The sequence below is a fragment of the Epinephelus lanceolatus genome, chromosome 4 (genome assembly GCF_041903045.1).
Source record: "Epinephelus lanceolatus isolate andai-2023 chromosome 4, ASM4190304v1, whole genome shotgun sequence".
NCBI lineage: Eukaryota > Metazoa > Chordata > Actinopteri > Perciformes > Serranidae > Epinephelus > Epinephelus lanceolatus.
Genome location: NC_135737.1, coordinates 42,314,517 through 42,330,863, shown reverse-complemented (window position 1 = coordinate 42,330,863; position 16,347 = coordinate 42,314,517). Strand labels below are relative to the sequence as shown.

The 16,347-nt window shown below is 42.5% G+C and overlaps 1 protein-coding gene across 2 annotated transcripts in view; it reads left to right on the top strand.

Moving 5' to 3' along the window:
- Positions 1–16,347, top strand: part of LOC117260026 (SPRY domain-containing SOCS box protein 4-like) — a 75,454-nt gene that overhangs the window by 48,425 nt on the left and 10,682 nt on the right. For both annotated transcript variants that reach the window (XM_033631886.2, XM_033631888.2), the window contains one exon: positions 2,350–3,235. In XM_033631886.2, the coding sequence (XP_033487777.1) occupies positions 2,527–3,235 (709 nt within the window). In that variant the 5' untranslated portion in view covers positions 2,350–2,526. The remainder of the gene's footprint in view (positions 1–2,349; positions 3,236–16,347) is intronic.

The window sequence follows — 16,347 nt, the reverse complement described above, 5'->3', positions numbered from 1 at the left end:
CGCCCATTTCAAAGTACAGAACACACACCTGCATCTGTGTGTGTGTTAGTGTGTGTGTAATTCAGGCCTCCCGCGGTGGGTCAGCACTACTTACTGTTCTGTACTTTCCTGGGAAAAGTCATGCGGAGTCCTTTCCTGAGAAACTATAGGAGGGCAAGGAAAACATTTGAAGGCGTGCATGTAGAAGAAAGTGTTAAGATCAAGGACAAGGAGCGGTGTCAGAACAGCCCATTTGGGAGAGCTTCTCCTGACTCGGCCACACAGGGAAACATGTTTGGAAGTAGATTAGGGCTTTCTGTTTGCTCGCTGTGAAAGCTCAGCATGTACGTGATACATTTTCTTATAAAGACTTATAAAGTATGGATTGCGTTGCATTTGTTTGCTCGGTGAAGAAGGGATTAGCTAAGAAGAGGGAGTGCATAGTGCATGACTATTATTCAGAGGAAGTTGGCAGCAAGTTTGCAGAAATCCTCCCTGTGTCTCTTAGTATTTCATCATCGGAGGGTTGCACATAGAATCTCCTTAAAAGCTCTAAGCCCCAAATACCTTCATTCAATATGCATTGAATTAAGGTATAAATGATGGAATGTGTGGGGTATGTGTGTGTTTGTATCTGAAGGAGACCACGTTTTAGTAATTACTGTGGTTGATGTTGGTCTCATCTTCCCAGCTTGTGTAAATGTGCAGCAGAGAGTCAGCTCGCACGTCCCGCCTGCTGCAATCTCTTTGTTTAGTGCATAGTTTCCAAACTGTCTAGGTGTCAAGTGACAAAGAAAAAGAAGATCCATTCTTATACAGACAAAATCAAATGTGTTTGTCCACACTCCAGACTGGTAAGATGAAGACAGGAAATGGTTTTCTAGAGGAATGCCAGAAGTGAAGAGAATCTCATCCTTCACTTCTCCTTGCCTGTCATTCTCCCTCCTCTCTGCAGCTCTGGCTGGAAGCCAGCGCTGTTGATGCCATCTTTCTGCCTCTGTTTCTGCCAGTCTCTGTGTTTGAAGTGCATACATGAGAACAAGTACTTTATTCATCAAGTTTTTACACCAGGTAGGGCTGCGGCTGACAAATATTTTCAGTGTCAAGTACGCCAAGTGTTTTCTCAACGTGATTGATTAATCGTTTAGTCTGTGAAACATCAGGGGAAAATAAAGAATATCCATCACTTTCCAAGGTGACAAATGTTTTGCTTTGGCCAACTAACAGTCCAAAATCCAAAGATATTCACTAGTACTAAATTGAAACTGTGAGTTTGGCTTTGTTTGAACAGACTTCCATTGTTTTTGTAACACAAGAAAAACCATCAAATGTACACTCAATCATATGAGCTCATGATATTTAGAAAGTTTCTGGCTATCATAGTTAAATTAATAGTGAGCATTGTGAATGTGTAGTTAAATTTGGGAATATTCTTATTGACAAAGCAAGTGGTCTGCATCAATTTCATTCTTGCATCAGACAGTTTTCCTTTATACTAGTGTAACACAGTGGTTCCCAGCTGGTCCAGCCACGGGGTCCAGATCTCTCCTTAGTTCAAGGTCCACACAGTGTGATACATTCTGCGTCATACTTGCATTTGGCCATGTTGACGATCTAGTTTGCCGTCTCTGTCAAGCAGCTGCCCAGCTTTTAGTCAGCACTTCAAAATAAAAGCTCTATGCTGAACATTTGCTGTTCTTAGAAATAAAATGTCACTTGCAGTCCATTCAGAATGGACCCATGACCCACTTTTGGACCCTGACCCAACAGTTGGGAACCACTGGTGTAAGGTACGACAATAATACCTGCTCCAGTTGATCAAGGAAAGCAGTGAAGCAGTTGCTGTGTCTTGTCTGCTTGGTCATTTTTAGGGTTTTCATACTAACCTAGCCCCTTTTCTCACACACACACACACACACACACACACACACCATTAAGAAAGGGTTAACCTTAAAACAGGGGTTCATAGGATTCATACCGCACTTCCACTAGCCTTGGGTTAAATGTCAGTTGGAACGCTTAACTCATGTTAATATTCTGAAATTGTATTGTTTGTTTAGCCTTGTTTCACACTGGCAACTTTTAGCCCGTTGTTAAGTCAATTTTCAGGGGCTAACTCTGTTCCAGAGTTGGGCCAACATGCCCTAGGCCAGGTGTAGCAGGTTGCCTACTCATTCCCTAGGTGAAATTTGGTGTTTGCCCAATTGGTTGTTCCAGTGTTAAAGCTTTTTTAGCCTCAAGCTAACAGCTTTCTTGAAGCCTGAAGCTAAGGGCAGTGTGAAAAGCCAAACTGTTTGGCCAAGAGTGACTAATATCAGCTGTTAAAGATTATACATTTGATACATGATGTTTTCATTGTGTGTGTTTCAGGAGTGTGGTTCCCCTGGTTGAAGACAGTGTGTGTCCAACAGCACCTTTCCACCCAGGACCTACTGTGATGCCATTGCGCCCATGAGGTAGCGTCAGGACCTACCGTCCCCTCATTACCACCCTTGGTCCATCCATTTCCCTCCCCTCTGTCCCTTCTTCCCTTGGACCCACCCAGCCATGGGCCAGAAGATCTCTGGCAGTATCAAGTCAGTGGATGTACGCGGGGAGCCCTCATATCGGCCCGTGCGCCGCGAACTACGGGGCCCGGATTTCTGTCGGCCCCCCAGGCTGGACTTATTGCTGGACATGCCTGCGGCCACCTCTGAGACCCAGCTTCGTCACGCCTGGAACCCTGATGACCGGTCACTCAATGTCTTTGTTAAGGAGGACGACAAGCTGACTTTTCATCGACATCCAGTGGCACAGAGCACAGACTGTATCCGTGGGAAGGTGGGATACACCAGGGGCCTCCACGTGTGGAGGATTCACTGGCCGGCCAGGCAGAGAGGCACCCACGCTGTCGTGGGCGTGGCCACTGCTGAAGCATCTTTACACTCAGTGGGCTACACAGCTCTGGTGGGCTCGGACTCTGAGTCCTGGGGCTGGGACCTGGGTCGGAACAGACTCTACCATGATGGAAAGAACCGGCCTGTTTCCACTTTGGCACCCACGTATCCGTGTTTCCTGGAGCCAGACGAGTCATTCGTGCTTCCAGACTCTCTGACAGTAATACTAGATATGGACGAAGGAACACTTAGCTTCATGGTAGACGGACAGTATCTGGGAGTAGCTTTTAGAGGGCTAAAAGGCAAGAGACTGTATCCCATCGTCAGCGCTGTGTGGGGGCACTGTGAAGTATCTATTCGCTATGTCAACGGACTAGATCGTAAGTGGCACAACACTGACACGCACACTCTTGAAAAAGCCAGTCACTCTCAATGACAGGTGTTTATGATAGAGTGAACCTGTCATTAGAAAGGTTTCAAGCCAATCTCAAGGCTTGGTATTCGGGCAGAGCAGGACATGTTTGAATGGATCCATATTATTTACTGTGCTCTGCTGTGTGTTGTCCACTTCAGTCTTGCAGTGTGTTGCTCTCTGTGCTCTCTAGTGTATTATTTTACTTCATATGCAAGTGACATTTAGGGTGTGAATGTGAAAAATGAAGATTGGCTCTGTCCTGACTTGAGCTGAAACGATAAATCAATTAGTTGTCAACTATTAAATTAATCGGCAACTAATTTGATATCTGAACATCTTTGTGTTGTGGACAAAATGGGACATCTGAGGACGTCATCTTGGGCTTTGGGAATGACTTATGGATGATGTTTAGAGCAGTTCTGACACTCATGTTGGGAAAATGCATGATTTCACCAAACTCTCATGGTAATGAGTCTGCTGTCCTTTCTCTTTTCTCTGTTAGCAGAGAACAGTGTACAAAACATTCAGCTCTTTATTTTTAGCCAGCACAGATCGCTGCTTTCACTGGTTAAAGTGGCAAATGTCCATGGCAGCGGGTCATATCAGCTGTCACTAATTAATGTTAAATCTGTGATTAATTTGAAGGCAGGGAAAAACAAACTTGGCTGTAGTTGAGTTTGTGTGCTCTCTGCAATTCAGTGCGTGAGTTAACTGAGTTTCTTTAGCTTTCATTTATATCATATGAATCATTTAAGTATTTCAAGGTCATAGTTTTGAATTGACATCAGTGTCTAGGCTTGGTATCCAATGTTAAAAGTACTCAAATCGAGATCGGGGCCAAGAAAACTTGATCAGACAGTTCCTACATGTCATATTTCTTTCAGCTGTCTTCAACACCTGCTATTCCTTCCTCCTGTTTGTTGGCAGTGTTCAGTATTTGAGCAGTATGATTTATCAAAACGTGTTAAATAGCACCATTTATTACAGTAGCTTCCAAGGTGAAAGAGTTTTTATCCTCAGCAGGAAATGGTACAGCTGATAAGTCTCGGATGTCTTCCAAAGCAAGACAGAATTCTTTGCTTAGAGATATGTTTGATGTCAAAACATATTAACCTTTTTAGCTTAATCCCTGTTTAAGTTGAGCGTACCCCCCCCCCCCCCCCCCCATTCATTAGAACCTTTCATGCAGCTTTTAAAGATATGTTCATGCTCTGCTATGAGTGTAATAACTTGTATTACACCAGGTGCCAATAACTCACAGTCCTCTTTTACCCAGTCGTCTTTCAAGTATGAAGACTTGTGCTTGTTTTAGTTCTGCTATTTGCATTTGTGATTTGTGTCAGTGTAAAAATTTGGAGAGGTGGATGTTGAAGGTCATTTTTCACAGTGCATAGATGTCGTGTTTATTAATGAAACTCCAGATAGGCTTATATTAGGGCTGGGCGATAACAACAACTATGTATGATATATCAATATATTTTCAAGCAAGCTATAAATTTAGACAACACCGTTTATATCGATATATGGTCAAGTTGCGTTACACAACGCATACCAGTGTGCAATCCTCCCCTCTCACACTCGCCACACAGCTCTGCCGCACTAATTAACTCACAAGTTCTCCAGCAACACTTTTTGGAGCTGTGGCCTGACATGCACCTCCTCAGAAATGTTGTGGCGACGGAGACCTCCTGTCTGTTTCTGTAAGCTGAAACCGTTTCCCTCAGTGGAAACTTAAGCTTTTATTTACTTTAATTTCACAGATAAGGATCAATAAATTGTGAAGACAATAAAGCCTCCACAAAAATAGCATTTTAAGTCTTGTGTGTGATTTATCCTGGCTTCATATGAGCAGAGGAAATCTCTGCTTGTCGCTAGGCTAATTTATACAATGCAAAATGCCATAGGCTTGCGCTAATAATGTTAGCATGTTGTATTTGTTTGGAAAACATATTTAGTATGTTTAGTATGACAGTTGTTTTGTCAGTGAACCTTGTGAGCTGTAATGGAGATGAATTTTGTAACGTTACCTTTGTTAAATGTTGCTGTTGTCCCTGGCTTCATATGAGTAGAGGAAAAGTCCGCTAGCCGCTAGGCTAATTTATACAGTGTAAAATGCCATAGGCTTGTGCTAACAACATTAGCATGTTGTATTTGTGGGGAAAATGTGTCCAAATAAAGACAAGTGTTTGTCTGTGAATGCTGCGAGTTATAGTGAAGCTGATTTGTGTGTATTTTAAATCAACTACACTTCACAGCACTTCACAGAAACCCCACTGCCAAATAGTGTTTTGGTGGTGTAACTTATGTGCAGCTGCATATTTTCAAACAGAGAGAAAAATCCCTGTTTTTGCATTTTATTTTGATCAGTCTGTTTTTATAAAACTGCTTGTGACATCTCAAATATGGCTCTGACTTGCAACTGAAAACATGTTGCCCATTTCGTAGAAAATACTGAGATATATATTGCGTAATGCAAGTCAGCCTATAAATACTGTAATATAGAGATATGAATTTTTGTCTATATCGCCCAGCCCGAGCTTAAATTTGAACCTGCTTATCAATGCTGTAAAGGCCCAGGGTCAGATTTGTGCTATAACTCGGGGGGCCAGTGATAAAACCCAGGGTAGGACGAGAGGAGAGTGAAGGAGGAATAGAAACGGGAAAAGAACGATGTGTGTTCACTCATCAGTTATTGGCTCTGACCAGTCATGCGTGTCTAGTTGTATGACAATGTGCAGTTGTTTTGAAGATAGACAGAGAGAAGAGTCTGAGTCAGGGAGCTGAGTCATTTTGGCAGCCGTCACTTAACTCCTCACTCTCTGCAGGAGACATAGTCGTACACTCCCTAGTGTGGCTGAAATGGTGCCTTTGCCGTATAACACATATGAAATATGAGGGATTTTTAATGTCATAAACGTCCTGAAAGACTACTTGTGCGGATAATTTCCAAACACTTATACCTGGTCTTGGCTCTGCAGAAATGTACAGGATTAAGGGGTTAAGGCAAGACAGGCAGGCTTTATTTGCAGATTTGACAGTTTCCTTTAGAGAGGATGGATATGCTGTGCACAATTCAGAATGCACTGATCTATAAAAAGCCCACAATGAAAGGGACTGCTGCTTTGTTTACCAATAGGAAGCAGCTTAAGTATCCTCTGTGTACTATTTCTAGTCTGCCTCCCTCTATCGCTCTTTAGCACTCTCTCAGACATTCTTCCTCAAACTCTCTCAGACTCTAAACTGCATCCAGCACTCTGATGCAGAGGGAATATCAGTTTCACCACTGTCCTGAAGTCACCATTAAGATCAGTGTGTGTGTGTGTCAGCTTGTCTTTCTTGATGTTTCTCTCTGTTGCATGTCATCATTCAAACTAGTAGAGTCATCTCCATCACGCCTGCCCCTCAGATTGTGTAATAGACCTCAGTCCTCCCTCCCGCTCCAGCCCGCATGTTGAACAAAGAGCCAAAGTGGGCTGGGGGCGTTGCCGACAGCGAGGCACGGACACCATGTCCGTGGCTGCGAGCCATGTGTTTGTGTGCGTGCGTGTGTGTGCTGGCCGACGGCAGCCAGTAGAGGAGGAATTCTGGAAGATGTCCCAGTGTGCCTCTGAGCTCAGCGTCTGGCCTTGCATAGTGGGAACCGCCGGGTTAGGTGTGTGTATATCTGTTAAGCAGCTTACGTGAACATAATGTAGACTGGCCCATATTTGTGCTTCATGAAAATATGTCTCCGTGCAAAATCTGTTGTGTGTTTGGAAGATCATCAATACTGCCTGTGGTTTATGGAAATGGTCTCACTGTTTTAGTTCTAGTGTTCGACATAGCTAGAATGAAAAATATGTTCTTGAATTACCATGTTTTGGAGGCATTTGCAATAAATTAAAATGGAAGTGTTCTTTCATTCATTTAAAATTGCTTCAAGGACTATTTTTAGTTTAGTTTGAGTAAATTACTTCATCTGTAAGTGGAAAACGAGCTGCAGATAATTCTGAGACTCAACATCCTCTGTACAGCTCCCATTGTTTTCTCGGCTCATTGTTTTGGATCCAGATTAATTTCAAAGCAGCTGTATGCTACCTGCCCAGTGCAAACTCCGGGTTAGTCAAGGACACGGCTTTGTGGTTAACAGATTTTAAGAAAAGAATAACCGCCACATATTTTCCAAACTAAACTGGTGCTTAAATTTCAGTGAATCTTACTTTGTCATACAGCAGGTGGTTAGAAAGAGGACTCCAAAGTGATGCCCACATTGTGCCAAATGTGTTGGGAATTGTTTTCTTAAAGGGAAGTTCCACTGATTTTACGCATCAAAGTCTGTTTACAGGTCTGGGGGAGTGCTGCTGCATATGAGAAGAAAGTTGTACAAAGCTTTTTGTGTCTCCTGAGAGAGCTGTGTGAAGTTTGATAAATAGCCTCCAGTAATGTCACTTGTTGACAAAAACCTGGGGGTGTGGAGTGAGAAATGAGGGAGCTCACCAGACAGCGTACACACCCAAATCTTTGACCCAACTGTCGGTGATTGAGTTGCATTGTGGGTATTTTAGGAGGCAGTTTTTTTCGATGAGGAGGAAGAACGTGTGAAATTAAAAGATGATATCTCTGGTTCTGCTGCTGTGATTTTGATTTGTGATGATTGCTCATGGCAGTGAATTTTATTTGTTGCCTTTTTTAACCCCCTATATACCAGAAACAGAGCTGGGTGCCTCGAGTGAAAAGATTGACACAGCTCAGTATCGGGATATTTTTTCGTGCCCATATCTTATCAATATGCAACACCAAGTAGCGATTTTTCTAATTATATAAATGCTTAATGTTACAAATACAAATTAAACGTTTTGTAGCTCACTAGAATAATAAAATCAATTGCTTTTTCAGTCCACTAAATACAATTTGCTGCAATAAAAATGACAAGTGAGATAGACAAACTGAAAACTTTTAATGTTACTGATAAATAATAATAGTAATAATGCATTTTATTTATAGGCGCCTTTCAAGACACTCAAGGTCACCCTTAAGGCAAAGATATGTAACCGCAGATCAGAGCTTAGATTGGGCCCAAAAAATCCAACCCGACCCCATCCGAGCCCGTGCATGTTCTGTCCGAGCCCGGCCCAGTCTGTCCCTTTAACTGTAATTATGAGCCTGAGCGCGGTTTAAACCCGACATTTTTTTTAAGGATACAAACGTGGACATTGAAGGCTGATTCTCGTCTTTCTTTCCATGGCAAGCCTTCGTCATGTGCCTCTTAAGTGTCGAGGTCCCCGTCTTTTTGCTGTCATATACCAGCTTCCTGCTGTACTTGGTACACTCAACGAAGCCGCCACACAAGTTGTCACCGTCGACAACTCACGTGTGCGGCCAGTGGCGCCGTCAAGGGGGGGGCCTCGTCTTAAAATCTATTTGCAGATATTAAGGAAATGGCACCCACCAGTGAAAATCGTTTTTGCCACTTTGTGTCCTATAGATGGTGCATCATCATCAAGTCCTCATCAACATGAGTACAGCATGGATCAGTGGGCACGTGAATGTATTAACATCTGCGGGATATAGATGCGCAGATGATGAAAAATGCTGACAGATATTTTTGATAGAGATGTTTCTTTAATTTCCAAAAAAGAAAAAAAGAGGGTGCCATAGTTGGTTACACTCAACAACATCACTGTAAATGGACAAAGAGCAAAGCTGGTAAATTCCATACCTTTTTATCCCTTTGGCTTCCTGTACAATGTCTGTGCAGTTAGTGCAATGACACGTCTGATTCTCATATGTTGATGCCCTGGAAGTGCATGAATAGCTCCATCAGTCTGTTTTAATGCCGGATTAATGAAGCTTAGAGAAGACAAAACAGAGTTTGCTAATAGAAACTGCTAATGATGTTGACTTATGAGCCTGAACTTACATCAGTCACTTGTTGTTGTTTATTTCTTCTCCTCTTGCTTTATTGTAGACATCAGAGATGATTGACTACTGATACATCAGCCAACATGATGTCATTTTTCTCATACATTCACTGCTGTCGAGTACAATGTATATGAGATCAGTTGAGTTGGGGATCTTGAGTGTTCAAAGGGCTTGTGACAGTATACACACGAGAGATGGGTGTATGATATCAGGCATAAGGCACATTACACGTTGTGATAAAGGGAAGAATGAAAGCATCAATATGTATGCTTGGAGATGGCGGCACCTCCCTATTCCCAGATCCTGCTTTTGTGCATCTTCCTATAGCGACTCAGAGAGGATTCACTTTTTGTTCACTTTCTGGGTTCTTGCTCTTTCACTTGTCTTGTAGTCTATTCACGTTCTTTTTTCCCCTTCCTTCTCCCTCCTGTTTAGACTCTTTTATTCTCCATCTCTTACTCCCTGGGAAGTGAGAAGAGATAAGTGTCCTTATACTTTTCTCTCTTGTCTGTATTGTCCCTTAATACCCTGCATTAATGCAGTTCTCTCATCCTCCCTGCGTTTCAGTGAACACTTTAGTCCTTATGCCCTCAGTCCCAGAGACACTTGAAAGCCAACTCTTCTGAGACATGATTGTTATCAGTTTTCATACCTCTGACTTGCTAACGTCTCTTAAAAAAAAACTGAGGTCACTGGATCCTGCCATCCTCATCCCTCAATTCCTGGAAAGCCATCTTTCAAAGAGCCGGTTTCCACCTGATATTAACATGCGTCATAGCTGATCCGATAACAACTGGGCAGCTCTAAGTCTAACTGTTAACATCTGGTAATAAAATGCTTCTCCAGATGTGTCCACTTGTGATTGGATCTCACTTCCTCGCTCTATATGCAAATTAACAAATACATCATTTCCACTTGGAAAGGCCAAATACATTGTTGTTTTTAATTGGCAAGAGGTTTGTCATACTACACACTCAAGCACCTCCTCAGATATGTAACTACACAATGCGGCAACGCAGACCTCCTGTCTGTTTCTGTAAGCTGAAACCATTTCCCTCAGTGGAAACAAAGCTTTTATTTACTTTAATTTCACAGATAAGAAACAGTAAATTGTAATAATGTTAGCATGTTATATTTGTTTGGAAAACGTGTTTAGTAGAAGACAGTTGTTTTGTCAGTGAACCCTGTGAGTTGTAATGGAGCCAAATTATGTAACGTTACCTTTGTTAAGTGTTGCTGTTGTCCCTGATTTTATGAGTAGAGGAAAAGTTGGCTAGCCTCCACGCTAATTTATACAATGTAAAATGCCATAGGCTTATGCTAAAAACATTAGCATGTTGTATTTGTGGGGAAAATGTGTCCAAATAAAGACAAGTGTTTGTCTGTGAATGCTGCGAGTTATAGTGAAGCTGATTTGTGTACTTGTGTTTGAAACTGTCTCTATTAAGCCATGTTTACTGTGTGTTTAATGTGTGTTTTGAATCAACTAAACTTTCCAGCACTTCACAGAAACCTCACCACCGACTAGTTTTTTTGAAGGTGTAACTGCAGAGTGACACAGACACACAACGACAGCATTGGTCACGTGGGCAGGCTATGGCGTAAGCTCTGCGTAGTAGTGACGCACAAATATAAATCCTGCCTCACTGATGAGCAGGGTTAGATACTGTTCACATTTGAACCTATACTGGTACCGCTACACGGAATTAACTAATGGTACCCAGCAGTACCTTTCTCAGGTACTTTACTTTCTCTGTAATAACAAAAATTTTAAAAACAAGCTGCAGAGGTGACATAGCAGACTAAACAGCAGTTCTGCTCCTCTGCTTTTTCTAATCACACATAGAGCTCATCTTTTGTCTCTGTCTGTCTGCTTGTTCGTGTGTCTGCTTGTCTCGCAGTTATTCCAGGTTATTACTAAAATAATATAGCAGGGTTTCCCACACATTTATTTGTGGCAGCCTGCCACAATTAAAACACCTGATGCCACGTTTGGATTTTCTGTTTTTGAGCTGGTACATTCATTAGGTGTGCTGTTGGAATATACTGCATATACTGTTTGGTTATTTATTGCTCCACAGTCTCGCAATGCAGGATGTACTCTGGGCACAGATGGTGCAGAAGAAAGTCAGGCACACTGAAAGTTAAAGTTAACCAGTCATTGCGCTGGGTCTAAAAGTTTACATTCACTTACAAACAGCTGCTTCTCTCATCCATCAGTCTGATGTGATCAGCTCTGATCGGATCAACTGATCAGTTATCCACCCCGCAACGCAACTACACAAACTGCTGCTGAGAGAAAAAATAACTCAGAGTATGCATTGTGTTTACTGACCTGCAAACCTCTGAACTTAGAGAGGGGACACAGGCTGATACACAAGGACACACAGGACAAGCTGGTGTGAGTTTGTAGGGACTGCCAAACAGCTGTTGCTGTGTTAAATCATGCTAACAGGGCAGACGTTGAACTGACCCTTCACTGGGAGGAGAGCAGCTCAGGAGACTGTCCTTCAGTGCTGCGTCTACAGGCCGGGAGTCGATTAGTAAGGGCACCAGCTGAGTAGACGGTCCTCGAGTGTGTCCCAGGACACATTAGCGTACACACTGTCTAATAACGTGGCCATATGTGACCCAGATCACCTCTGAATGTGTTCTGAGCGCTCGGATATGAAGACGCATTCGGTGCATTCGCTCCTGTACTTAGAGCCGTCCGCTTAATGATCGAGTCACCCAACATGCATGTTGATACCAGGTGTGAACAGGGCTAAAATTTCTCTCCACCACAACAGCCTAATGACACCACAGAGGCCAGGCCAGCCAAGTGTCATCAAGCTGATCCAACCTCAGAGAAGAGGAAGCATTTCACACACACTACTGACATGCCTGCCCTCCCCTTTCGCAAATGAACCCTATTTGACTCCAACTCATTGTGTTTCATCTCCTCCCTCCTGCTCTTCCTGCTACTGTCTTCCTTTTTATTCCCTCCTCATCCCTTTCAACACTAATCCTTCCTTTCAGTGTTTACGCACCATTTGTGGTGGCAGGTTGCTGTGGAAACAGTTAAGCTGACTTTTTGGCGGATAGGTGGGTGGTTAATTGTTGACCAGGCAGCTTGCTCACTAGTTTGGTGGCTAAGGGCTTGCCCTATGCAAATGGGATGTCTTCTCTCTGCCTGTCTGCAGTTCAGAGTTGTTAGCATTATCCGCAGCACAGATACAAGCTGTAACTTGAGCTTAGACCTAGAATAAGTTAAGGTTGAATTTGTAAAATGCTTTACAGAATGGTACTTTGGATTAAAAATGAGCCAGTCAGTATGTTTGGGTTGTTATAAACAACACAGTGCAGTGGTTGATGACATTTATTTTACATCAGTGGCTAAAAGGCAACACTGTGATTGGACTCAAGGGCCCTGTTCTTCATATGTGGATACATGAGTTAGCTTGATTTGACCCGTGTCTGTGTTTCTCAGGTCTTCTAGTTGGCTTGAAGTTATTTGTCGCTGTTATAGCAACAAGTCCTTAAGCCCAAACCTGCAGAAAAGAAGGCGTATTTACACTTATTTTTTGATACAAATCATTCCTTTTTTCTTAGAGGTATGATTAAAAAAAATGCCAGCCTGACTGTGATTAGGCAACCTGGAAACCGTTACAGTATTTTCATGTGGTCATTGCATCTTTCAGACACGCAGCCCTTCAGTTCATGTGATGGTAATTGAACGTGTCTGTCTCATGCACCCTCATTGCTTTAATGTTCGGGTGCTTTCACACCTGCCCTGTTTGGTTCGGTTCAGTCAAACCCAAGTTCATTTGCCCCTTAAGTGCGTTTCATTTGGGCAGGTATGAACACAGCAATCACACTCAGGTGTGCACCAAAACAACCGGACCGAGACTTTCTTGAAGAGGTGGTCTCGGTTCAGTTACAAAAGAACTCTGGTGCGGTTCATTTGTGATGAGAATGTGTTCCGACCTGGATCTGAACCAACTGCAGTCACATGACACATTGTTTGGGTTAAACATGACCATGTTACAGTCCTGGAGGATTATTAATGTGCACCTCCTCCTGTACTGCCTTAATATGCACATTCAGCACATCCAATGCATCAAAACATTGTTTTCTAGTTGGAGCCGCGCCTCGTTTTCAAACTGTATGGTTTGACTAAAATGAACAATGACAGCAATATAGTCCACGATGAGCAGCGCTAAAATCAACCTGCGTAGCTGTCCCTCCATTGTGACATTAGAAAGTGTCACATTTATCTTGCAGGTGTACTCTTCTTCAACATTTAGTTTACTTCCTGGATTTTTCCCGCATGGAAATTCTGACCAATCAAGAGCAGCTTTCTCACACAAGGCATTTGATCTGGTCCACTTGTAAATGCTGCCGTGAGAACATGAACCAACTCAACCAATTCGGACCAAAGCAAGAAAACTGTCGGTCTTAAAGCACCCTTAAAGTTAATCTCACTAGGTTTGACTTAGTACCATTTCTCTATCACTTTCAGCATGACTCAAGTTAGTTGAATGCAGTCAGATTAGCATGAAGACTGCAGCAGCACAAGGTGATATATGCCAAGACAAATGTGCATTTTGTCCTTCTAAAATCATGTCAAGTAATTTATCACCTCAACCATCAAGTTGCTTAGAAGATCAGTTTCAGATCAGGTCTGTGATCGGGACACAAGCAGTTAAGAAACCCTCTTACAACCCTGGTAATAACTTGACCAACAATATCTTCCTTTATTTCCAATCTTCATTCAGCCAACTGTATGCATGAGTAAGTATCTGGCAACACTTTACATACAGCTGGTGAGCAAAGAGGAATTAAACCACAGTCCCATATTAACACCCTATTATTGTAAAACAGACAACAGAGCTCTCTCTCTAATAAGGTTAAATGATGAAACTGATGTGAAAATGTATGAGTGGATTCACTGTGAGGGGAAGTGGCAGGCATCCATCACACTCACAGCAGTCATTAAGGTTTCAACAGCAAAATAGCTTTTTCAATCCATCAGTGATGCAGCCTGTGAGAGAACAGAGCAGTCTTCTTCCTCTCCATCATAATGTTTGTAACTCACCACTGTTCTCTCTCCTGTTCTCTCTCATGTGCCAAATGTCTCAGAATATTTGTCAGTTTTAGATGATGCTATCTTGAGTAACTGTACACTCTTATTTTGAAATAAAGGCAGCATGGTAGAGCGTTGAAATCACAATCAGCACTTCCATGAGCTGATCATACCATTGCACTTATGACGTCCAGTAGGTTTGTAGAGAAGCACAGCAGCATGCACTGGAGCAGTAGACTCACGGACATATGTCTCATGCTATCTGTCTTTCAGCATGAGTGTGGTTGTATGCATTATCCATGTGGTTCTCCTTAATGCAGCTGCTGTTGTAGTATTGATTGTAAACCTTGAGCAAGAAGTGACCTCACGTCTGTTCTCCACCTTGTTTCTTCAAAATTGAGAATTTTTCCCAATAATAATATCCAACCCTGGAAAAATGTTCCACCTATGAATTCTGCCAAAGTAGCTGTAACCTACAGCCGATTTTAATTCGATGTCCAATCTGCAGCAAATTGTTTGTACTGTACAGTGAACTTATGATGCAAGTACAGCTAATGAATTAAGTCTAAATGCAAACCATTGTCATCATGCCATAGTTGAGTGCCATGTTGTCTCCTACGTTTGGTACTGTTGGGTGGCTCTTGTCACAATTTTTCATTGTTCCTCAAAGAAAATGAGTCATTTGTATCTAGACAGTAAGTTCATAAGAGGTTAACAGGAAGTAATGTTTGCGATTCAGCTAATTATGATTACATCAGCACTTATTCATACTTTTTGCTCTGACAGCAGCTCCAGAGGCCTCTACTACAAAGCTAGTTTAACTTACTCAGGATATCTTTCCGTTATCAGGTTTGACTAACCCTAACATTAGCCGTCTCGATAACTGGTACTACAAAGCTGGTTAGCAGGTAGTTCAGTCAACTCTGGGTTTTCCTATCCAGCCACAAGTGCGCTCATGTAAAAGAGGTGGGGGTGTTAAAGGGATAGTGCACCCAAAAATGAAAATTCACCCATATGCCGAGGGAGGATCAGGTGAAGTTTTAGAGTCCTCACAACACTTGCGGAGATCCAAGGGGAGAGGGGGTAGCAACACAACTCCACCTAATGGAGGCTGACAGCGCCCCAGATTAAAGTGTCTAAAAGACACATAATTGAAACCACAAAATATCTCCATACTGCTCATCTGTAGTCACTACGAACGAGCAGTATGGAGATATTTTGTTTTTGGACGTTTTAATCTGGGGCGCCGTAAGCCTCCATTAGGTGGAGTTGTGTTGCTACCCCCTCTCCCCTTGGATCTCTGCAAGTGTTGTGAGGACTCTAAAACTTAACCTGAGTCTCCATCGGCATATGGGTGAGTAGGTAATGGCTGAATTTTCATTTTTGGGTGCCCTATCCCTTTAAGAGCGACATCCTCAGAACCATGGCTGAAGCAGGCTGCTTCATATCAAATGAGATGAAACTGTACTGAAAGTGTCTGCGACTGGGAGCCCTGAAACAATGAAATGATTATACTGACCTATAAAAACATATAGACTCCTCTTTTGTACCTGAAACTCAGGGCCTCTGTCCATGGATACTTTTTTCTCCACTGATGTTATTGGTCAGAGGTCGGGGTGTTGACAGGCTGTGAACCGATACTCTGAACATAATCTGCTCCAGAGCAGGTGATTTCTACCACAGTGATTTATCCCGGTAAAAAGAGAGCCAGCTTACCCCTTAAGTTACCTCGTTAACTCCAGATCCTAACTCATAGCACAGGCCTCTGATCATTCTGAAGCCAACTTTCAAGACTGAAAAATCCTTGCTTTTATTTGAACACTAATTATATGGAGCTAACTCAGTTATTGATCTTTAGGAGAACAGGATGACAGGATGAACACACAGATAATGCCAACTAGCAGGAACATCTTGTTTATATGATAAGCATTTTACTTCCAGTAAAGTTTGTCAGTAGAGATGTGACGTTACACCTGTTCTCTGTCACGACGGCCACTCCAACAGTCTTTGTCCTTGTCTTGACTCATTTGTTTGTATTTATATTCAATGAGAGCCCTCTGTTGTTTGAACAAGGCTGATGATGCATCAGTTTCTGTCAGAATTACAAACAT